At 40.5% G+C, this 25,415-nt stretch overlaps 1 protein-coding gene across 1 annotated transcript; it reads left to right on the forward strand.

Annotated features, from left to right (window-relative positions):
- On the forward strand, positions 1–11,170 carry cav1 (caveolin 1). Its single transcript, XM_054620012.1, has 3 exons — positions 1–250; positions 1,107–1,274; positions 9,233–11,170. The coding sequence occupies exons 1-3, from the start codon at positions 215–217 to the stop codon at positions 9,572–9,574; spliced, it is 546 nt and encodes a 181-aa protein (XP_054475987.1). The 5' UTR covers positions 1–214; the 3' UTR covers positions 9,575–11,170.
- The last annotated feature ends 14,245 nt before the right edge of the window (positions 11,171–25,415 follow it).

Below are 25,415 nucleotides of genomic sequence, written 5' to 3' on the forward strand. Positions count from 1 at the left end.
CCTGGGTGGCTCTCCTGATCTCTGCTCACAGGTTTCCTCTTTTGCATCTTCATATTCTAGTCACGTCCAGTGAAAAGGGCAGGAGTTAGATGACCATACAGGTCCCTGAGAACAGCCCCGGTCCTCTCACTTCTCCTCCACGCCTCCTACCCTGCTTCCTTTATTGTCTCCACGTCTGTTTCACCGCGTTGATCTGCTCAAACCAGAGGACAGCATGACAGGAGGACTGAAGGACGGCGAGACAGAAGAGGTACAGTATGGATCTCCATTGAGGAGCTGATTATTCCCTCACAATTTGCATCCGTGAAGGACATTTGGATGTTCTGTTTTTCCACAATCCTTATCTTATTTTCTGGCACCTACTTGTGAACGCTTCTCCCACACGTTCAGGGGGAATGTCAAGGATCATTGAGCATGCATTAGGACATATGTGTGAGATTTAACCTGCTTAAAACTTTATAATAACAGAACAGCCGAGGGTTGCTTTTACGCACAGTCGTCTCCATGTCCGTGCGTAAAAGCTCCCAGGAGAGTCAACACACAACCAAGACTCACCCAGTCATGAATCATGAACATGCTTGAATACTCAATAATGAAATCATAGAATAAAAAAAAATGAGAAAGTGCTTAAAATATCCACTGAGGACGGAGTAGTTCTGGGCAATGTGCTCCTTTTACGCACACCGTTTTAAAGCGATGGACACGGAAACGTTGCTTAAAAGTACCCATGTATGGATTACAAATATAGTTGTTAACTTAATTACTTCAAACATATCAGTGAATATATTTCTGCAACAGCTTCTCCTGGGAAAAAAGTGTTTAATTTGGAATATTCTTCTTAAAAAAGCGTCTCCATGCTGTCAGGTACATGTTGGATCAACAGTATGTTGGTTTCCTCTCCGGGTGGTGAGCACCCCTGGCGGCTGGATGGAGGGGTGTGGTGCTTCGCCTTCTGCTCATTTAAACCCATCCCTGTTTGCTGGGCAGGCTGGTAACACAGCTCCAGTCTCTCTCCCACTCCGATCGCACTGCACACTATCCACTATCCCTCCTCCTTTCTCACTCTCTTCCCTTTCTCTCTCCTGTCTCCTCCGGATCCTTCACAGGAGTTTCTGCATTCGCCGTTCATCCGAAAACAAGGGAACATTTACAAACCTAACAACAAAGACATGGACAACGACAGTATGAACGAGAAGACGATGGATGACATCCACACCAAAGAGATCGACCTGGTCAACCGGGACCCGAAGCGCATAAACGACGATGTAGTCAAGGTGAGTCAAACCTGGAGGGCTGGTTACTTATATTTGGAGTTAAACCTGCAGCTGTTGAGAGTTTTATCTATTTACTGAAACCATAACTTCACCAGAGTACCTGTTGCATAGTTTGCTCTTAACTTCTGCTGCCTGACAATCACAGTAAACTGAAATAAACTTTGGGAAACTGGGCAGAAATGAGCTGTCAAACTGGTGTTATGTGGGGTTGTGGGTGCCAGAGGCGCAGCTCCATTGCGCACTGCACTGGTTTCCAGCAGTGCTCTCCCTCAGTGGCTTTCCCCTATTATGGGAAAGACTCTGCAGATGTATGAAAGCCCACTGAGGCTCAGTGGCAAGCTATCCACGCGTGTAAATATCTAGACTTGAAAACTGGAACATCCTCCCACCAGCAGAGGAAACATTATGAATTTCCTGTTGTTGGAACACAACATTCTTCCCACAGTTGCACACGCCTTGCTGTGGGGAAAAGTGTAGTTCTTTCCATAAGAGATCAGCCTGGCTTGCGTGGAGTGTTTATTTGGTTTAAAGGAGTTTAGCAGAAGGAGGGAGAGAGAGAGAGGTTGTAGCAGCAGAGGTGTGGTGCGCTGGAAGCCACCTGACGCGTCTGTAGGAGCTGTCCGAGGCCCGGCCGCCCTGCTCCACAGCTGGGGCGGTCTTGTGGGGGTCAAACGGCTCGCTGCGTGGGACGGGAGGGGTCAGCTCTTTGAAATGCCTGAACTCTGCCTTGTTAAAACAGGGAAACACCCCAAGTAGTAGTCTGTCTGCGGGGGATATCCCTCACCACTCCCCATCTCTCCTCCCTTCTTTCCTCCCATTCTACTCCCTTCTCTCCCTCCCTCTTTCACCCTCCTTCCCCACATGCCTGGAGGTGCCTCAGAGCAGCAAATGTCCATGTGGTGCTTTTTATTGGCTGAATGATTACTGTCAGTCTGACATTGAGTAGAAAGATGCTGAGATCCTTATTGGATAACTATTGGATTACTGACTGTAATGACATTGATTTCATTGGCATGGCGTTTTGATCACAAACAGAGTAAATACATCCATTAAATCAAAGTACCATCTTCGGATGCTTGTGAAGTATTCAGAATGAGAACAAAAAGCATGTGTGAGATTCATCACATGGGAAAAACACATAAGCCTAAATGTGACTGCATTATGTGAAATGCTGTCACATGAGATGTCTTACATTTCACATTTTCAAATATATGTTCTTATAAGATGTGAATGTATCACCTGTGAAATGTCTGAAACCTACATGTGCGGATATCTAACTTCTTTCCCATGTGGCAAATATGTGAAATTTGCTTCACATGTGATAAATTCACAATTGCTATTTTTTGGCAAGGGAAAGAAGGTACATTTAGTGTATTGGAAGTATGAAAAACAAAGGAAAAATGCTACAAAAAGCATAGTCGGATTAATATCCTTCTTCCAGTTCTGCCACATGAACAGTTTCACCAAAGCGACTTTGCCTTCACTTCCTCCACCACTCTCTGCTTTCTCTCCCTCCCAGTTCTCCTCCATTGTGACAGTGAGTCAGACTCTCCTTCCAGTCTCAGAATAGAATGCAGCTTGGTGATTGTCCCGCCCCTCTCTAATCAACTCAAACAGACTGCTGGTGAAATTGTCCAAAATCACATGCGCTGTAAAAACTTTTGTAGGGAACTGTAGAGAGCCAGAGGCTTGAAGTATATGTATATTTACTTTAGTACAACAAAATAATGAGGCGCTTTTAGTTTATTCAAGTATATTCATCTAGTACAATCAAAGGATTTCCAGCTACAGAAACTAGTTGCCGATTGAGATTTTCAAATGACCATATAAAATACAATGCAGTCTTCTAGTGAGAATCAAACATCCCCAAAGGTATGTTAAGCTGCTTCGGCTGACGCTTAGTATCGTTTTTAAAAATGGCTAATACCAATACTATATAGAGTGTTTACTGTGATGCCCATCACGTGCATGAAAGCTGTGGTCCCACTGGCTAAGCGCTCATACTGAGGTGACTGCTGATATCGCCTTCCCCACGGGGGTTAGCACAGTTAGCTGCTAGCCGCCCAGCTAGCAGATATCTCTGTGTTCAGAACCACGCATTCCTGGCTGTATGGGTTGTAGCTGCTGCAGTAGTGGGCCAATCACAGGTCACAATAAATTGAAGAACGCTAAATTAGCACTTTTACTTTGAGTGCATCTTTCTTATCATACTTTTACTTTTAATGGAGTATCTTGTTTTGCATTGTGTTATTGTGACTTTTGCTTAAAGGGGACTTAAAACCTCACTTTTTTTAATGCCTGTACACTTGGATATCTGGAGTGCTCACCAACCCACAAAATGTGAAATAAGACAACCCATTCAGTTTTTTGTGTGCTACATCAGAAAACATGTGATTCAACCAGCCAATCAGATTTAGTTTCCTATTTCACATGCAGGCTCATTAGAATATACTGCCCCCCATCTGAGTATCTCAACCTATGGCTTTAGAACAACCTTTGCAAATGTGCATCATATTTTTCTCGCCAGCCAATCAGAGCAGACTGGGCTTTTTTTCAGAAGGGGGGGCTTAAAGAGACAGGCGCTAGAACGGAGCGTTTCAGACAGAGGTTGAATACAGATGTATTCAAACGGACAGTTTGAGAAAAATAAAGAGTTTTTTTGAACGTTAAAGCATGTAAACATGTTATTTTAGATACAAAATACAGATATGAACTTCAAAAAGAGCATGATATGTCCCCTTTAAAGTTCTACTGTGGAGGATTTGGCTGCATCTAGTGGCGAGGTTGCAGATTGCGACCAACTAAAACTTACCAACTCCCATGTGCCAAATGTGTAGAAGAACTACGGTGGCCTACGTGGAAACGCATATACTAATAAAACGAATAGATTCCATTGGTTTTATGTAATCTATTAATTGTTCCTTTAAGTAAAGGCTCTGAAAACTAAACTAAAGAAATGCTTTTGATGGTTAGGAACCCAAAGATGCCCACTGTGTCCCTCTGGATCTCAGAATTGACTCTGATGAGCCGGTAGTTTCTACAGTGAGCCGCTGAGGTGCTTTGAGGTCAATGAAACAGCTCTGCCAAGTGGAAGCGTGTGTTTGGTGTGCCCCAATGAAAAGCACAAGCAGGGAATCCCTTCCAGCGAACACCCCCCCCCAACCCCTCACATGCAGACATGCTGTATGTAGTTTACACAAACACACAAACACACACACACAGTGCATTCCTGTAAGAAAAGGAACACAAGCTGTTCTCTTGTTGCTGCTGCAGCTGGCCTCAATCACCTGGCCACATCAAACCCTGTTCCATTACCGACATGCATGTGGCGTTTGCCCTGCGAAGAGTTTTTTATTTTTTATTCCTTCCTCTGGAGAGTTTGTTGGTCTTTATATAGCAGACAGGAATGGAAATGCTCCCTCTGGAGACCATTTTCTAAAGGGAGTTGTGAGAAGTTTGATCCAAAGTCCTTCAGGTCAAAATGAAAGGAATGAAACACTCCCTCTGGGACGGCAGAGCCTATGATTAGAAGTAGATTATTTTTACTTGACCACCTCATTCTGGAATGTTTATAGATTTATCCTCATTGTTTTGTGAGGATTTCACACCTTCAGTTTTGACTATTTCTGTGCTTTTATCAGAACTAAACGATCACATGTTGGGTTGAGACGTCTCGTCGTGCTTATTTATGCAAACTCTTTCAGCATCAGTAGGATTTCTTTCCATCCAGATCTCATGCAAATTCAACAAATCTATGAATACATCGCAAAAATATGTGCAAAAGAGATGTTAACATCCAAGATTCTTAAAGTTTGATATTTAGCAAGTAGTTATTATCCAGGCCAATGTGCCAAATTCATTTGTTCTCTGAGTTTCAATTTGCATTATATAAACTTGTTCTTTTTAGATGATTTCTGAATCAAAAGTACACCTAAGTGAAACTATTCTGATGTAAAACAAAACCTACAGCCTGTGTCTGATGTCTCCGCTGCCAATCATCCTAATCTCTCCTAAATCAAACCAAACATCTCCTCCAACTTTAACCGAAACTCTCAAACCAACAGAAGAGTCCATTAATGTGCTTCACTCTGGCCTTCTCCACCAGCGACCCACTTTGTCTATTCAAGCATAGTTGACAGCCTGAAGATAGAGCTCTGGAAATAGCACATTGCCTTATTAGCTCCATAATACGGTCGCCTTGCCGTCTCGTCACATGCTGACCCGAGACTCCTCTGATTTAGGCTTTGACCAAGCATAACCGGCCCGCTGCAGTAAAAGAACACAAGATTGTGGTGTTTTTATAATGTAGATGTCTAAATTATTGAATTTCTTGATTCAGAAACTGCAAAATCTTGAGGAATAAGTCAGAAATTGTGGAATTTTGTGATGTTCTCCCTCAAAAACATCCTTACTTTGATCAAAAAGTATTGTATTTACAGAAGTCTTCATATAGCAATGAAGTAATTTCAGGGTGAAGTCTGAAGAAGCAAAAAATTCAAACCAAACAGTTGAATCTGAAGTTAATGCTTTTGCCAAACTTACGCTAACGATTCCTCAAATTGTTGCAAACAGAACAGCATTTAAAAAGAAAACTTTTTAAAAAGCACCAAACAGCTTCACTCTCCACCATCCCGCTGTGGTTGTTTCTGTGCCGCTCTGCAATCAAAGTCCTGGAAACTGCAGCAGAGTGGGTCCACTTTAAAATTTGTAGCTATGGAAAAACTGAATGGACGCAGCGCTGGTTTTGTGGCTGCAGTCAGATTTATATTATAAGGCTGTCGTGAGAGCAGCCAGTTGGTGCTGTGAGAGAAGCTTTATGCTGCTGCTTGGAGTTATAGAATTGGACTTACAAACTTCTGTTGGAGGCAAAAGAGAGCTCTGTTACAAAATAAGACATCCAGGATTGAAAAAATAACATATTTACTCTAACATAATGAATAACAGGATAAAAGTGAGCTTTAAGATGTGTTTTATAGTCTGCACAAAGTGAATTCTAGACGTAAATATCTTTTTTGTCTCCAAAGTTTTTAGAACAAGTGAAAAATGTTTCTAAAAGTGTTGATTTTTTTCAATTAAGTTAACATTTTTCTTAATTCTAAAGTAGCTACCTCCCTTGTTCTTTCTTGTTTCATATCTTGAAAATTACTGGAACAGTGAAATGTCCTTCCTGCCCTGGCAGATTTATTAGGGAAATGTGTTTATTCATTTTCCTGCTGAGTAAGGTCAGAAGATCGAAGTATGTGGAGTCATACATATTTAAAAGGGGTGAAAAAGCTCGCAAAATTGGGCACACAGCGAAGTCAACGATAAATTGACGATTAAGTCAATTTGTTTAATCCGTGCAAAAGCAAAGTGTTAAAACGTCAAGTTGGGATTTGAAATGTTGCCGACTTGTTGGCCAGAAATACTGACTTTTCTCACTGTAAAAACACAACTTGATGTTTTGACACTAAGGTTTGCTTGGTTTTTGTACAGATTAAACAAGTTACTAAGTAAATTAGAGTTTCAGAGATGCTGGTTACCTCCGGCCAGAGCTAGCTAGCTTTTAACCCTTGCCTCTAGTCTTCATGCTGCTATAAACTAAGCTAACAGCTTAGCATTTAACAGACAGATATAGCGTGAGTAGTTGTGCAGCCTTTAAATGATGACAAATATCTCCATTCAAGCATAAATATAAAGCATTACAAATCGGATGATTCGGTGTCTTAAAATTGAGATGTGGGTATCGATTAAAAGATAAAGTTCTTTTTAAGAGATCTAAAATGGAAAAAAGTAAACCATAATGTCTTTGATACCGCCAGTCAGCTTGTGTAAGTGGGCATCACGTCTTCCAAACACTGGATAGTATCTCACTTAGGACTTTTCCATTTCACTGTCAGGGTGACACTGGATAATATCTGCGTGACTTATTGATATTGCAGCCATCGGCCCTCAGTAGGACAACGAGTCTGTTAGACGAGACACCGTCTCCAAGTAACTGTAAAATAAATATTGACTCTACGCTCAGAAGCCGGTGGAGAAAATGAGAGGGAGAGAATATGCCCAGGTCACGGACACTCACAGGGATTGTCACATTTAACAGCCTGAGAGATGTGTTTACAGAGAAAAGAAGCACCATGTTCCTGTTCGTCCTGATGGGAGGTGGAGGAGGGCGGTGCAGAGACGTCTCCGTTTCTGGCTTTTTTTTTCTGCTGATGAACGTTGAGTTTTTCTGCAGGTTGTTTCACCGTCACTGGTCACACTAACTTTACAGGTTTTCTTTGTTTATTCCACACAAAACAGAAATGTAAAACACATTCTGTGCACCGCAGAATTCTTCCAAAGACGTACCACACAGCGAGTGTTTACATCGGCTAAAAGCTTCTAGGAACTCGATTTAGTCTGAGAATTATTTAGATATCAAATGTTGACGTGGTGTCTTTAAACCGCCAAACAGACAGACAGCTACATCTGCTCCATCTGTGGCTATCTATCTATCTATCTATCTATCTATCTATCTATCTATCTATCTATCTATCTATCTATCTATCTATCTATCTATCTATCTATCTATCTATCCATCCATCCATCCATCCATCCATCCATCCATCCATCCATCCATCCATCCATCCATCCATCCATCCATCCAACCATCCACCTATCTTTACATCTAAGCATCTATACATCTTTACATCTATCTATAGATCTATCCATCCATCCATCTGAGTTTGATGTTTTCGAGATGCTCTGGAGACAAAGATCCTTTGCAGAAAGTGAAGCAGATGCCAGATACAGATTTTGTGTGTGTGTAGCAATCAGTATTTTCGGGCAGGGCGGTGTGTTGGTTGGTGGTGAGACTGTGTACCAGTCTCTGCAAGGGGAGATGGGAATCTTGCTAGGAATCCCACCCTCCAACAGGGAGTGAAGTTGCTGATTTATATGGAAATTATACGGAAAGGACTGTAGCGTCTGTGTGAAAGTTTAACTTGCACTATATCAGGGCTCTTGTGAAACAATATTGGCGGCGGATAGAGGTATTCAACAAGTCGTAATGATGAGACATGTAAAAAACATGTAAATCTATGGCAGTTAAAATGGAGCTTGCATAAATTCAGACAAAGCACTAAAGTCAGGCTGACGTTAGCTTCATCATCAGTGGCTCATCTAGCAGCTGCTTTGTAAACCAGCTGACTGAAACATCCAATCAGATTCATGCAGGTGTACCTGATATGATGCATGTGTTTGCTAAGGGGGCATTGGTTCTCTCATATAATCCTCGCTGCTGCTGGCTTTCTTCAAACTACTTTAAGGGCAGAGCCTTTTGTGCCCAATGTAATTGTAAAATCATATTCTATAAATGATTGATTCTCTCACAAGACCAGGCGGCAACCTCCACTTCTGATGAGTGAAGCCAATGTGGAAGTGTCTTTAAACCTGCATTACCTCTATTGGCCTCCGGTTTCAAAAAGAGGTCTGATTGTATAGAAGTCTATGAGAAAATGACTCTACTTCTCTCTTGATTTATTCCCTCAGTAAACATTGTAAACATGAGTTTATGGTCCTAATCTCTAGTTTCAAGTCTTCTTCAATACAGCATTATGTTCATTTAGTAAATTATGGTCCATTTAGAGTCAAATAGACCATAATAAAGAGTATGCTTTAGGGCGGGGCTACCTTGTGATTGACAGGTCGCTAAAACAACGTGGTAGTAGTTTTCTTCTTAGAACTTTAACCCTTTCACAGTGTTTTCAGTATATGAAACTTAAATGAAACATTTTGGTCGCCTAAAAGTGTCTTATTCAGCGCTTATTCATAGCTCCACCCTGTCGTATCACTTCTGGTTGCAAAAAAAACAAGATGGCGACTGCCTAAATGCCAAACGCTAGGTTTCAAAATACTAGTCAAACGGTAGAAAGACTTGCTCCAGTTCTTTTTTTGCCAACATATTCTTACTCTTCTTCTTCTTCCTCCGTCTTCAGGTAGACTTTGAGGACGTGATCGCCGAGCCTGAAGGGACCTACAGCTTCGACGGCGTGTGGAAAGCTAGCTTCACCACCTTCACCGTCACCAAGTACTGGTGCTACCGGCTGCTGACGGCCCTGGTCGGCATCCCCCTGGCGCTGATCTGGGGTATCTTCTTCGCCATCCTGTCCTTCCTGCACATCTGGGCCGTGGTGCCGTGCGTCAAGAGCTACCTGATCGAGATCCACTGCGTCAGCCGCGTGTACTCCATCTGCGTGCACACCTTCTGCGACCCGCTGTTCGAGGCCATGGGCAAGTGCCTCAGCAGCATCCGAATCAGCACGACCAAGGAGGTTTAACGTCCACGAAAAAGGGAGGAGGAGGATTAACGGAAAGAGGGGGAGGGAAGACGGGAGGGCTAGAGCAACACAGATGGAGGGAAAAGTCACAACAGAGAAGAAGAAGAAGAAGAAAAAATAGACCTCTGGAAAACGCGAGGTGAGACTTTTCCAGAGCTGGAAGTGAAGAGGCGTGGTCACATGGCACCTGACCCCGCCTTTTTCCACCAGCTGTTTGTTTCTCTCCAGTGTTGGCGTTACCAAACGGGTGGGCACAGGAAATCAAAGGGTCGTTCTCCGGGGTTTTTGTTGTTGTTTTTTAGTTTTTTTTATTCCTCTCTGTTAATTTTTATCAAGCAAGCGACCAAGCTTCATTTCTGTTTTTCTGTCATTTTTTGCCAAATGATGTAAATTCCTTCCATTCTTTTTGTGGAGAGCTTCTCACTCTGAGTGATTCATGTGAAGAGGGGATGTCAGGTTGTACCACCGTCTTCTCTGGCGCTTATTAGTGTTTGTGTTTTTTTGGTTTTTTTGGAGCCGTTGGGCAGGGCAGGGCGGCTGGACGTCGGGGGTTAGGGGGGGTCAAAGCGGAGAGAACGAGTGAGCGCTGCCAAATTCTATCTGACTCAGCAAAATCAAAACAAGCCTGCGAGCCGAAACAGCACAGCAACATCCCTCCATCCGCTCCCCCCCCCCCCCCCCCGTGACCTCCAACCCACCAAAGCCAGCCGCCCCCCTGTCCTTCCCCCTTTCCCCTGGCTTCCCAGCAGTCTGACACACTGAACCTGCCCTCGTTCCTGCATGCACCTGCTTCGCCCTTGCCAGCAACTCGCCGTCCGCCACCGCCACACGCCTGCCCCACCATCTGCATCTCAGCTCACTCGCTTTGCTCCATCTCCACCTCAAAACCAAAAACTCCATCATCACCATTATCCTCGTGTGTTTGACTGAGATTGTCAGCATTTCATTTTTTTTTTACATAAATGATTCTTTTTGAACTCCTTTGTGGGTTTACTGACCAACTTTGGCCTTTTTTATTTTCCAGTGAAGCTCTTAAATGCACCATAGTCCCATAGTGAATGCTTCTTTTTTTTCCCTACACTATGAATATGAAGAACTTTGTGGGTTTAACTTGTATGATGTTGTTTTACTATCCTGTATGTACTGTATACAAGCTATGGCCTCATTCCAGTGCACTAATCTATGGGAAAGTATTGTTAGTGAATAGCACTATTGGAGATCTCCTGTCTATATTAGCAGAGGTAGCAGAATACTAGCGGTCACTTTTGGACGCTCTGCGCTCTGGGTGGTGCAGTGACAAGCTTGTGTGGAGATGTTTCTTATGCGCTGTGGTACTTGCACAGGTTAATGCATTGGAATTAAGATAATGTGAGATGGAATGTGTGATATTTTTTTTTTAATGCATTTAAGTTGTTATCTGGTCATTATTTTGCAACCCATTCATCTTTTTTTGTTTTTTTGTTTTTAATTTTTACCCCAAGTAAATTGACTGTGGACACGACGCTGATAAGCGTCAAACTGATGCCTCCCGACCCAGAGATGGGCGGAGGGAGGGACTATTGGATGGGGTTTCTGCAATGGGGAGGGGGGTGGGGTGGGGGGTATGCTATATTGAGACACTACGCTACGCTTTGACTCCGTCACCTTCAGTCTACCTGCTGTCTTCTCACAGGGATGGTAATATCACAGCACCTGTACCTTGAATTGAGTGTTTTTAAGCTCCAAAGGTGATATTTTTTATAAGAAAATATGTTTTTTTCCCCCCTTTGTTGCTTTTACTGTACAATATCACGCTGTGCACATTAAAATTTAATATAATCCAGTGTGCATTTGTTTGGTTTGTCATCTTCAGTTTCTTTAGCGCGTGCCTTTTATAAAAGTCAAACACAAACAGTGGATTTTTTGTTCTTTTTTTTTTTACTTGTGATATTGAGTCATAGCAAATCTAATTGTGCAGTGACTCACAGCAGATACTTGGTGACTGGTTTCATTCATCCGGATTGCAGGGACCAGCCAGTTTAAGCTACTGGTGGAAAAAAAAACACATAATGAAGCCGAAGCAAAAGCAGCTGAAAAATAATTTCCAGCAGCAGTTGTAGTACTTGTATGTGTCTGTGTCAGTAGTGCTGCTCACAGGCTTCCCCCCCGGGCCTGGCACAACATCGCCATGGTTACTCGATAAACACATAGGTGTTGGGCAATGCTAGAGAGACTACAGTCAAGTCTCTTTACTTAATTTAACTTAATTTCCACCATAAGCAGGCACATAATTATGCAGCCCGAGGCAAGCCTGGACTCTGACTGTAAACCGAATTGTTCAAAAGAAACATTTGTAACACTCGACCCAACAGAGGTTCATTGTTTTAATCCTTCAAGGGGCATTCAAGGACACAAAAGGGGAGAACAGTGTGAGCTGCTAACTGCTGCCTTGTTTCAATTTATGGAGCCGACACTGGTTGAAGACAAGTCCCAGTTTGTGTCTCATGACATTTTTGTCAGAGTAAATGGCCAATAAATATGTGGAAAACCAAACATAACTATATGTGATTGGTTTGATCATTTTCAAAACCATGGGCATCGATTTTCTGCTACAACATCCTCCAATCTTCTGGGAAAGCTGCAGGATTTTGCCACCAGGCTGCAGGGATTTTGCTCCCGTTCAGCCTCAAGAGGACGGTCAGGTCAGGGACCAGCGTTGGTCCGTAAGTCCTGGATCGTAGTCGGCATTCCAGTTCAGGTGCTGGTTTGGGTTAAAGTCAGAGCTTTGTGCAGGCCAGTTAACTCTTTCAACAGCAATTTGGGAAAACCATTTCTGTTCTGGTTTTTGAGCACGGCCTTTCTCCAAATCATCACAAATTTGGAGGCATATCATCTAAAATATCTATAATTACCTTTAATTTATCCTCATTGTGACTGTAGGACCCAAAACATGAAGACAGTTCAGGACCAAAAGTATGTGTCCAAGACTCTTCGGTCAATATGGATAACAAAAAATGATAATAATCCATCTGCTGCACAATAAAACATATTCGTAGCCGCTTCCCTTCATTTTTGCTATTTGTTAATTCAAGAAATGATACATGTAGAAGTTCTCCATTTGGATTAAAAACAGTCACATCGTAAAATGAAAGGTTAAAAATCTGCTTTAGCTGAAATAATTATTATTTGATCCAGGTGAGCAGATGACAATTAGAAAAATACTGGTTGGCTGTTTGATGTATGAGAGGCACCAACTAGGGTTAGATAGGGATAGCATATTTAAAAGTATAACAAAGTAAAGTTCATCCATGGTGAATTTAAATCCCAACTAAGCTCCTGGGCTGAAGGTAGATATGGTTGAAAATATAATAACAAACAAAAAACAAAACAAGACATTTGCATGGACAGAAACAACCTCCACAACCTGCAACACTTCCTGATCAGGATGCAAAATCATTTTTCCAAAGGTTCTCAGTGAGGGACCAAAGCAGACATAACAGGAGGACGAGAGAACACAGACACGGCTCTGTTACCTCCACGCTAGACGGGACGCGATTGGACGGTGAGCTCATGGCAGAATGAGATGTTACCTCCAGCTGCTGGAGCTCAACGCTCCTCTGTGCGGGGGTCAGTTTGTCTGTTCCACCTGACATCATTTGGAGGGTCATACGCTCTACTAGAAACCTACCCGCCTGGTGTAATGGTGAAGAATCAAAGGACAATAGCCGTGCTTTCAAGTGTTTTTAATGTATAATGGATGTCATTTTCCTACTTTTCAAGCAGCTATTTGCTTCCATTCATTTTCATATCATTGGTGACAAATCAATGAAAACTTGATGTTCATTTGCACAATAAAAATGACAGTATCTATTACGCATTAGTGTTGCATATTATACACTTTATATTTTTACTTTTGTTTTTATACTTCTGTTGCTGAAATGAACTTTTCCTATTTTAATTGAATCATTTTTGATAAACCTATCTTACTCTTACTGCGTTTCTATTTTGCACTGGTGTCAGTATAACTTTTAATACGCTTAATATGTATTCCTCTATTGTTTATGAATGTTTTAATTCTTACTCTTTTGTTTTTTTCTTATTCTTGTTCCCTCCCCTTCCCAGACAAAGATACAAACAAACAAACAAACAAACAAACAAACAGTACCGACATAATGCAAGTTTGTTTTCATACTATACAGAATTTAATGCAAATTAGTGGCTTCCTGTAATGAGAAGAAAAAAAAAACATCCAAAATGATAAGAGAATATGGAATATATGATTTGTATTTAAGGAGCAAAAGTTAGCAGAAACACTGTATTGTCCTTGTTGGTGGTTCAGCTGCTGTATCGTCCTCCACTGAGGATAGACCCTTCGGTTTGATCCCGTTCTCTGCCGTGTTTGCATGTTCTCTCCAGGCCTCAGTTCTCCACAGGTCAGCTGGATCAAAGACTCTAAACTACCAATAAATAAGAATATCAGTGTGTGAAATATCTGTGCTGAGTCTGAGCATGGAGTGGAAAACATCTAGGTGTTATTCAGCTGAGGTGCATGCTGGAAAAGGCTCCACCATCCACCGTGTGAATGTGAATAGAAATAGAAAATTGTCTTTTATGAAATCTCCTGACTCACTTTTTGAGTTGCTCGCCTCAGCTTTTACAATGCAACAACTCCCTCTAGTGGGATGACTTAAGAAATGCATAAATATATGTTATATAGCCAAAGGGAAGGGATTTGTTCACATTCAGCCACAAGATCATTAACGAGGTCCCACACTGATGTTGGAGGATCAGGTCGGCCTCGCCGTTCCAGGTCATGGAAAAAAATTAAAATGTGATTTAGGTCAGGGCTCTGTGCAGAACAATCAGGTTCTTCAACACCAAACTGAGAACAGCCTTTTTCTAAAGGGGCTAGAATTGTGATGTTGAAACAGGAACAAACTGTTGCCAGAATGTTTGAAGCAAACTATTCAGTATTCAGATTTCCCTTCATTGAAAATGAAGAGCCTTGTCCAAACCATGAAAAACAGCCCCTGGACAAAAATACACCAAACTACAGTATGTGGTGTTATTTTTCATGTTTGTATTTTAATGTTTGATGCCAACTGTCCACTTTAAAGTCCCAATATTCTGTGTCAATTCAATTTACAACATTACTTAAAGTGCAAAGTGTTTTTTTTTTACTAATTTGTTATAAATTAATTTAATTAAAATCAATTTTATTGAAATTCAAATGTAATCTTTTAAATGTATTTATTCACATTTAACAGTACTTTTTTGTATCTAAAAGTTTAATTCAAATCTATCAAGTTTTATTTAAATGTATTACAAATATTTATTTATTTGCACTATATGTATTGTTTACTACTTACAGCACATGTGACTTGTATAGATGTATTATTTTTTATTATATTTCATTATTGGTCATCTGTGCTTATATATATAACTTCAGTACATAACAGTACGTAACAATCCTGACTATTATTTACCTTTATTTGTCCAGCATTGTTGCAACTACATCGAGAGAGATGCAAAAAAAAATAATCTTATTATGCATGTGCACACGTACAACAATAAAGGTGTCTCTTATTACGATTTTGCAGCATTGCATCGTTTAACTCTTTGAGTGGCGGGAGGTTTTGCATATTTAACATAAATAAATCAACACTGATATGTTTATGAGAGAACTGTCGACTGCTTTATCTGCCCTCTTCAGATGATTTATGACTTCTTCGGCCCATAAGTGTGAGCCACATAAACACCTGAACATGATGCTCGGTCTCTCTCCTCCCTCCATGACTCAGTGAGCGTCAGCAGAGGAGAGTCAGAGGTGACGGAAACATCGTGGCTTTTTAAAAACCTCCTCAGCAGCTGTTTCCTCTCGTTACAGACACGGGTATGATTAGAGGGAGACTTCTTCAGACCTTCTGTTTGATTTGCTGCCATCGGAATATATCATTCACCTCCGCTAAAGACGGAGGTTTAGAGGATGCTTTAACATCTACGTCACTGTTTTTGTGAGGTTTTGTTTAGGTGGAAGTCTTTTAAGGCCTGACCTCTGACCCCACTGTTCCATGTCATAGTTTATACAGGTTTTTTCTTATTTGGGGGAAAATAAGAGAGATTGATGTCGATGTCAGTTTTAAAAAACATGTAAAAACAATATCTTTATCAGGTTTTTACCATCTTAAATAACTTAGAGGCTTTATGTCAAAACATGATTCATGCAAACCCATTCATGCTGTTATTTACAGCAGGGTAGACTACTCACAGGCCTTCCTAGAAAAAATGACCATCAAACAGCTTCAGCTTGTGCAAAATGCAGCTGTTAGAGTTCTCATAAAAAAACCAAAAAACAAACCACATTAGTCTCTACACTTTCTTCTTCCACTAGCTTCAAATCTGGAGTGTGACGGTGGTTCTCATTTATTTTTTATTAGTTGATTTAATGCACTCGTCCTTCTTAATCCTTTATTCTACTTTCATTCATCTTATCTTTTATGTGTTCTTTTAACAGGTTTCTTTTTATGTCTTTTATCTGCTTGTCTGTAAAGTACTCTTACTCACAACCATGAGTGGGCGCTGACTGATTGCACATTGATCAGCGGCTCATCCGGAGGAGCTGCAGCCTCTCTGATCCGTTAACAGACATCTGCAGCTGAAACACATTTCTGACAGGTTGTTTTTTTGGGTGTTTTTTTTCACAAAGTCACTTTCTCGGGTCAGATCCCACACACACTGCCCTCTGTGTTCTCCAGCATGTCCTGTTTCAACAAACAAACCCCTCAGAGGAGCTGCTGCTGTCCTGGTTTGACCCCCACAAACACACACACACACACACACACACACACACACACACACACACACACACACACACACACACACACACACACACACACACACACACACACACACAGTGTTTGCCTTTAATTCACATAGATAAATGTGATTTTTCAGTTATACTAAAGGCAAATCCACCTGCATTTCTCAATGATTATAGCTTTTGGAAATAAACCTTGCAGCCAAAACATAATATAAAGATACAAAAATTCATAAGATATGACAAAAGAAGCAGTATCATATATTGAGCCCTGTGATAGGCTGGCGACCTGTCCAGGGTGTAACCTGCCTTCGCCCATTGACAGCTCATATATTGAAAAGTATAAACCTCAACCTTAAACAATGGCATCTTTATTGATTTCTGAAGCCTCCTATTGAGCAGAAAGGAACAGCAAGTGCTTTTGTTCTCACTGACACTCCATTTGTGATGCTTCATGCTGCATGTGACATATTGTACAGGACGGTCTCTTTCATTTGCTTTGCTCATTGATAGATTTACAGAAGCTCCTTTGTGATCGCACTTGTATTGAAAACAAGACGTTCACAAAGAGAAATCCCACATCCAAGGCTTTCCAACAGGCTGTGTCATCTTTGGCTTCAAGCTCTGTCAGCTGTTACGGCGGTGAATAGTGGAGAATGACGAAGCGAGTTATGACATCAGGCGAGAAGGAGGCTGGTAAAGATTCGTCCCCTCGGGCTCAGCGTCCACCGCAGCAGACCTTTACAGATGTTCCTCACCTCGGTAACACCTGGTCCTCCGTCAGTCTGTCTGTGCACTCCTTAGACAGGATAGGTCACTTTTACCACATCTGTTTGAGACAACGTAAACAACACGTCTGTGTTGATTCTGCCTCAAGTTTTGTTGCTGTGCTGTTTCTGAACTGCATTTCCCAGAGATCACCAACCAATCAATCTTAGAGACAACGACTCTTCCTGGGGTATTGACTCCGCTTGTTCAAAACTACCTCAAACTTTGAGTGTCATTGCTCTTTTAGAGTTCTTCGTAAGAGGATAATGCGATTGGTCATGTGTGCGTGCCTCCAAGAGTGTGCACCTCTGTGTCTGTCCGCCACCAAACTCGCATTCTGCATAATATTTTTTATGCCAAGTCATTGCTGCAGGCTAAAGGATATGTCTTGGTTGCCATCACTCATATATTTTTTTTTTGCGTAAATTATAACTGCCGCTTATAAAGGCCAGTGTATATACGTTGCCATGTCAACACCGAAAGTCAACGCACACGATTTGTATGATTGCAGTGTAGTTTATTTTCATGCAATTAAATGATATCTTGTACAAGGGGTCAGCCAGGTGACGGTTGTATTCATTCAATCATTACAGCAGTGTTTTTTGCAGGCAAACCTGGTGGAGATCTGCCCTCTACTATTGTATTTAATTCTTATTCAAAATACTTAAAATTATTTATCTATTGATTTTTACCTTCATGTATCTGGACTCATTTCTGCCCTTGTGGTCCTGCAACACATTATTTTGTCCTGTGGGGATCAATAAAGGTTTATTTTTTATTTTATCTTATCCTATGTTATCTTATCTTAAACACAAAGAACTTTCAGGATCCAGATAAACCAGATGAAATAATGTGTTAGAGGAGAGCGAAACAGACATTTACTTGAGAAAATGTGTTATCAAATTCTAGAAAAGTAACACAAACCAAGACATGCAAGAGCTGCTGATCACTTGAAGTAGACTAAAAAGTAGATTTAGAAAAGTGTCATATGCATTTCTCTTTTATTCTGAACATTGACTGTTGTGTTATTTTTCAGAACAAAACCCTTTTGATGATACATAATACTGTAAATAAAGGACTTTTCATTGGTCGGCCATTGCCTCAATCACCATTGTGTAACCTGTTGATAGAAAGTGATTTAAAGGTGCTAAATTCTAAATTCAGAGCATTAATACAGCAGCAAACAACGATTCGCTGTGTAAAGATATAAGTGGATTAATAACGCTGTTAGCACCGTAGCTGCCTGCTCAGCTGTTGCCATGTTGAGAGCCACGTGGATACAATCCCTGTATCATAGAAATGCACTGAATTTCAAATCCAGCCCCTTGAACAGACATTTATTTGGATAAAAATCTTCAAGAACATTACTTAAATACCTACAGGAGATTACTCTTTGCATTGAAATGAGCAGAATGAGGTACAAGTGGAGAATAAGTACACAGTATATGCAGCAATATACAAAATAGAGTGGGATATCACTGAAACTTAACCGTGGTTTATTTAAATCAAAGCTTCCACGGATAAACAACCAGGACGGGAGGGTTGAAGAGCTCTTGAAGGCTTCACATAAACAGCTCAACAAGACGGGGATGACACAGCAGAGGGAAATGGAAACGGAGCATACTGAATGCAGCCGAGACTTCTTTATTTTGCAAAAAAAATAAATATTTGATGACATTATAGAACCAGAGGAGGATTTTACAGTAACTCGGGGTCAAAGAGCAAAGACAAAGACCGCTAATCTGTAGCTGAGTTGTTCCAACTACGTGAGCAGAGTAGGATGTCTCATTACAGAACGTAAATGTTATTATTAAACATGCTGCAGATCTTTTTAAGTTGATTTACTAGTGTCTGAATTCCTTGCTGTCATTCTCAGTCTCGTTTAAATATTCATCACACGTCTTGAACGCTGTCTAATAAACTGAAACGTAATCACATTCAATCTGAGCTGTATATGTCTTGTGAAACATCAGAAGGATATGAATGGACGATGTGTTCTTAAAGCCACGAATGTCTGTGAGCTTCTTATCATATTTACTCCTCCACCGATGGCCTCCGTCGGGTTCTTGGTCGAGCTGCTGTGACTCCATCCATCCCCCGGACAGATTGACGGATACAGACACAGCAGCGACTTATTGACTGACTGTTTTCTTGCCCATCTGCTGCGGTGACCATTTCCTGTGAAGTATGAGATTTTAATCTTTTGATTTCCTTTTTCATTAGGAGTGACTTTATCTGAGACCGAGGCCGAGGAAGATGGGAGAACTGATTTGTGTCTGAGAACGAGTCCGATGGCTGGAAAGCTGTAAAACCATAAAGGTTAAAAAAGGTCCAGTCTATGCAGGAAACAATATGGCATCACATTTGAAAAAGAAAACTATTAATTCTGATAAAAAACTAAAATCAACTTATTTCAAGAATGTTCTTTATGTTCTTTCGTAATTTTGGTAATAAGGGCCTTAATCTTTATATTTTCTAGGCTTTGCATCCAGTTCAACAATCAGATTTCTTTTCATCATCTTTTTCCAAAAAGCTAGATTTAAAGGTGCAATATATGGAATTTGGAAGCATTAATCAGATTTTCGTTGATAATGGGTAAATGGCTCAGCTGTCGCCATGTTGAGATCCGTTGAGAGGCAATACTCTTGCCTGTATATATATATATATATATATATATATTTATATATATATACAGGCAAGAGTATATAAATATATAAATATATATATATAGCACCTTTAAAGCCTGACTATGGGAATCACTTAATTACCTGTTGAAATGAAGGCTTTTTTGCAGTGTAGTTACACATAAGCAGCTCTTTTAGCTTCAGTTGTATCAAGCCAAGTAGATAGTTTACGCTTTACTTGCCGTTATTTTTATAGTAGATCCAGTAAATGTAAATGTCACTTTTACACCCTGATGGAGGCAACAATTCCAAAAACATCTGGGGAATAAACATAGTATTGTGGACGAGTTGTGTGACCTCATGAATTTAGAGGTCGGAATTATCTATCCTTTCAATTCAAAGGCTGAGGGGTCAATTTTGGCTGATATTCAACTCTCAATTTGATACCAGCGTAGCAGAAAATCAACCAGAATGCAATGCGGCTGGTGAAAATTTGGTAAGCAGGTGCATCTTTTTCCACAAGAAGAACAACATCATCGTCATATTTTTAGCAATCTTAGACACACTGCAGACATCAACTTAAATAAGCATCCACACTTAATCTTTGTCTTTAACAGCCTCGACTCTTTGATACTAAAGCGCTCTCTCGTAAAAGAACAGTATAGACGAGAGCATCAGCAAAAAAAAAAACAATCCTCCCTTTACCATCTGTTTACAAGAAACCTTTTATGAACGTTTCTGTCGTTATCCGTCACGTGAAGATTCCTGCTGAAGAAGCTTCTCTGTGGAGATACACAGCTGAGTGATGACACACTTAATCACCGCGAGCTAAAGGAAGGTAACGAGTCCATCCACAGAATGAAGCCGCAGAACGAACCCTCCGATGGGTCAAAAGCATCAATCACAGTTTACTGTCCCGGTCAGCAGTTAACCAGGGTTTGTATTGACCCTGCCGGTGATAAATAACCTCTGGTGGAGCAACACCGTACGATTATCTGTGTAGATTATTCACTTTCTATTCAGTCACTTCAGTGGAGGAAAGTAACTCAATACATGTACTTTTACTTGTCCTGCTTCTTTATACTTCTACTCCACCACATCTCAGAGGGAAATAATGCACTTTTTAAATTAATCTGACAACTTTAGTTACTTTACAGATTCAGATTTATAACCCAAAAATATAATTAATGAATAAATGACGACGTATTATCACATTATTGATCCACAGGGGGGAAATTCACAAACCCAACAGTATATAAAGTATATATATATATATATATATATATATATATATATATATATATATAAGTAGGTTCAAATTAGCTCCACCGTTATCAGCTCCAACATTCAAGTTATGAACACATTAATTATTCACAAATTGCATCCAATAATACGTTCTATTCTGAAATGGAGCATTCTGCAAAATAAATTCTTATATTTTTGGTACTTTTTGATGCTGAAACTTTTGTACTTTAACTCAAGTAAGATTTTAAATGCATGACTTTTACTTTTAAGGGAGTATTTTCACGCTGTGGTACTGCTACTTTTCCTTAAATGAAAAATCAAAGTACTTGAGTAGCTGGGAAATAAGCCAGACCTGAAGCTCCCCTTATGTCTAAAAGTGCCTGTTCACCTTGTGTACCAGCAGATGGCGCCATACTGGGTCAGACTCCTGCTGTTGTAGAGGGATTCAAAGTGTCAGGTCACTTTAAAAGAAAAACAAAAATGGTATTTAGTCATGCACATCCAGGTTTGGATGGTTTAATCTACTGCCACACTTCTTGTTTTAGGCTTTCCAGCTGATTTTGGCAATCTGGCTGCAGGGATTTGATAGTTTTATTGGCCGATAAGTCCTTCCTCGCAGTTCAATTTCATCCATTCAAATTGATTCAACAGCAACATTAATTTCCTATAACAGTGTCCCTGTTGTTAGACACTTCATGCAAACGGCCATATCTTATCCTTCGATTTTTTTTTTTTATGTTTCTGTGCAGCCTGGACCAAAACATGCACAGAAAATAGACTTGGTCGTAGTGCTGCAGGTGTTGTGGTGACAGGATGCAGATCATTCCTGCAGCGCATGTCATACTCTGGGGTTTCCACATTCTGCATGCCGGCAGTGTGAGGTTCACCACCCGACCGACCTTCTCCTTCTCCTTCTCCTTCTCCTTCTCCTCCTCCACGCCAAGACAAGAGGCCCAGAGCCAAAATGTAGTTTACCACCACAGGAGCCACACAGACACACCCCTCGGGTATACAGTCAGACACACACACACACACACACACACACACACACACACACACACACACACACACACACACACACACACACACACACACACACCCACACACACACACCCTGTATCAGACACACCCCTTGGCAACTGCGTCAGAAAAAGCCCAGAGGTACGGCAAAAAACACAGTTCCTCTAACATACACCGACTACAAAGAGCCAAGGAGTGTGTTGTGGAACATATTGCTCAAGTATATGAAAATGGAGCTTCACACAATGAGCTTTTATAAGAACACTTTTCTTTTTTTTTTGCAAGAACAAACTTGAAATGAATTTTTATTTGTGAACCAGATGTGATTCAAATAAGTGAGAAGGTAAAAGAGAGATACAGAAGGCAAAGACAATATTAGGGACAATGGTCACCGGTCACAGAGATGCAAAAGGCCCCAGCATGGGTCCTATATGGGAGCAAGACACGTCAACTTTATGGTTGTTAAGAATATTTTTGTAGTTGTTTTGTGTCAATTTGTAGTTTTTTTATGTCTCTATGTAGTTGTTTTGTAGCAATATGTAGTGGTTTTATATCACTTTGTAGTTGTTTTGTTTCACTTTGTAGTGTTTTGTTATGTCTCTATGTAGTTGTTTTGTAGCAATATGTAGTGGTTCTTTATCACTTTGTAGTTGTTTTGTATCACTTTGTAGTTGTTTTGTATTACTTTGTAGTTGTTTTGTATTACTTTGTAGTTGTTTTGTATCACTTTGTAGTTGTTTTGTATTACTTTGTAGTTGTTTTGTATCACTTTGTAATTACTTTGTTTGTTTTGTTTTATTTGTAGTTGTTTTGTATCACTTTGTAGTTGTTTTGTATTACTTTGTAGTTGTTTTGTTTTACTTTGAAGATTGTTTTGTATTTTGTTTTTTGTTTTACTTTGAAGATGTTTTGTTTCACTTTGTTGTTGTTTTCTATCACTTTGTAGTTTTTTGTGCCACTTTGTAGTTGTTTTGTTTCACGTTGCATTTGATTTGTGTCTCTTTGAAGTTGTTTTAGGTGACTTTTGTTGTTTCTTTGTGGTCTTTTTGAGTCTTTTCCGTGTTGGTTTGTGTTTCTTTAAGTGACATTTATGTAAGTGAAGGCCAGGGTGGCCTTCGAGGGGCCTCTGCACCTGTGCCCAGTAGACCCGTTCTGTTATCCATCCATGACAGCAGAGGTTTTACAGTGTCTGTATCCAGTAAAATAGCTTTGTGAACCTAAAGGGACATTTCAACATTTGAGAAGGTATGTTTATTGCTGAGCTCTCAACAACAAGACTCCAAGAAGGAAAACGAAATCCTGCTCATAACCCCCGGTAAAACCATCAACTGTTGCTTTTACACTTAAAGTTTCGTACAGATTAAACAAACAAGAATGTTAATTAGTGACCTTTAGGTCCACTGCTTCTCCCTGTTCATTGTAAATAAAGATTCCTCGTCAATGGTCTGTACTGTGACAATTTAAGGGCCTTCTAGTGTGATGTCAGAGGCAACAGCATGGAAACATTGATGAATTTAGGGAGAACGTCCAGAAAACGTCTCCATGTGAAGTCAAAGATGATCAGTTAGACTGGTAGGAATGAGTGAGGCAGACATGTAAAAGCAGCCGAGCCGTTCTATCGTTAAAAACAGGAAAAGGGGGAGAAGAGAGGAAACTGCTCTCGTCCAACATGTCTAGTTTTACAAAGAAGATGTCACAGATCCCATCACATCACTCGTCGACCCACTTGAACACGCTCGTCCTCTGACTGTCTGTCTCATTAAACCCTCACATGTCACTGCCACTGTCAGAAAGTGAGCCGCTCTGTATACCTATTACTTCTGCATCCACACTCTGTTATCAGGGTTTACAGTCTCCATTCCTACTGCCCTCCTTTCAGGAAGTGGGACAAAGGAATTTTTTGGTGTTGGCCACTGTGATTCATTGCTGAGAGACACACACACACACACACACACACACACACACACACACACACACACGTACACACACAGTTGGGCTAGCCTTTAAAACGTAGCTCATTATTTATGGCTGAGTGAGCCGTTTTAACGTGACAACCAGCCTTCTGAGTCACAGCGGAGCGGCTGGAGGAGTCAGGTGGAGGTTGGAGAAGAAAGATAGACCTCCTTTGGTGTTACCTTTGTGACCTTTTCTTTAGGTTCCGTGTCATCTAACATGAAGCTGTGATCATAAAAATATGTTTCATTAACATTAACTTCCACAAGGAAATGGCGTAATGTTGATTACAACAGGCACTGTAGTAACTCACTGACGCATTTATGTTTGAAATTAATGTTCGCTCCGTTTACAGACATGCTCAGTTAATCAGTCTTGCTCGTGTACACCGCACCATCTTGTCACATGATCAAAAAGATACTGGACATTGGAAGTAATCAACAAACATATTACCCAGCAATAATTACTTCAAAAATATATGACAAAAATACCCCCCCAAAAAAGTGAACTTATTGTTTTAATTCAATTAATAGTTGTAGTTCTTTTTTTTTTTACTTTGTGTAGAATGAGCATATCATTTTATTATAGATTGTTACTGACTATTTTACCTGAAAAATGGAAACCATGTTGCAGGCAGTCTATATAGGAAATCTATAGGAACATATAGCAAATGGCACATTTGCAGAATGTGTGTGAAGCCTCAACGCTTTGTCATTTAAACTTGTCACATGCTGGTGACTCAGCCAGACCTCTTCTTGGTGTAACTTTCTTATACTTGTAAATTCAAAAAGAAATACCTACTTAGATTTATCATCTCTACAGGTCCAACGGGCCTAAGTGTTAGCCAATCTTGTACGAAGATGATTTTGGTGGATAAATCCCTTCAAACCAAGTAGTTTTAGGTCAGGTAAAACTAAGAATGTGCATGTAATAAAGACTAATTTGCATTTAAGGATATATTAATGTACAAAATTTTACAAAAAAGTTATTTATGTTGTCATTTTAAAGTAAGGCACTACATGATACATAAAAAAAAAAAACATAAAAACGTTAAATAACGCTTCCTTTGAAGATCTAATCTCTCTTGTTGTAACTGATGCTTCTGTGCCACATGATGACCACTAACCAGAGCTCATCATTCTCACTTTGCTCGGTTTTCTGGGTCTGAGTGTCTCACCTGAGCTCCACGCAGAGAGGAGCCGAGGCAGCACCTGGACGCGTCACAGAGTCTGGAGAGAAGGAGGAGGAGCTTTACGCACCAAGAGAGAGAGAGAGAGAGAGAGAGAGAGAGAGAGCTGAGATGTGAGAGAGCGTGTTTCTGCTGGATGCAGTCAGTCAGCCAGCCAGTCATTCAGTCAGTCAGTCAGTGCTTTCAGCTGGAGAGAATCTGGAGTTTGAAACAAATTGGATTATTCTTTTCAGGGAGAAGAGAAGA

This window comes from Anoplopoma fimbria, chromosome 19, assembly GCF_027596085.1.
Source record: "Anoplopoma fimbria isolate UVic2021 breed Golden Eagle Sablefish chromosome 19, Afim_UVic_2022, whole genome shotgun sequence".
NCBI classification, from domain to species: Eukaryota; Metazoa; Chordata; class Actinopteri; order Perciformes; family Anoplopomatidae; genus Anoplopoma; species Anoplopoma fimbria.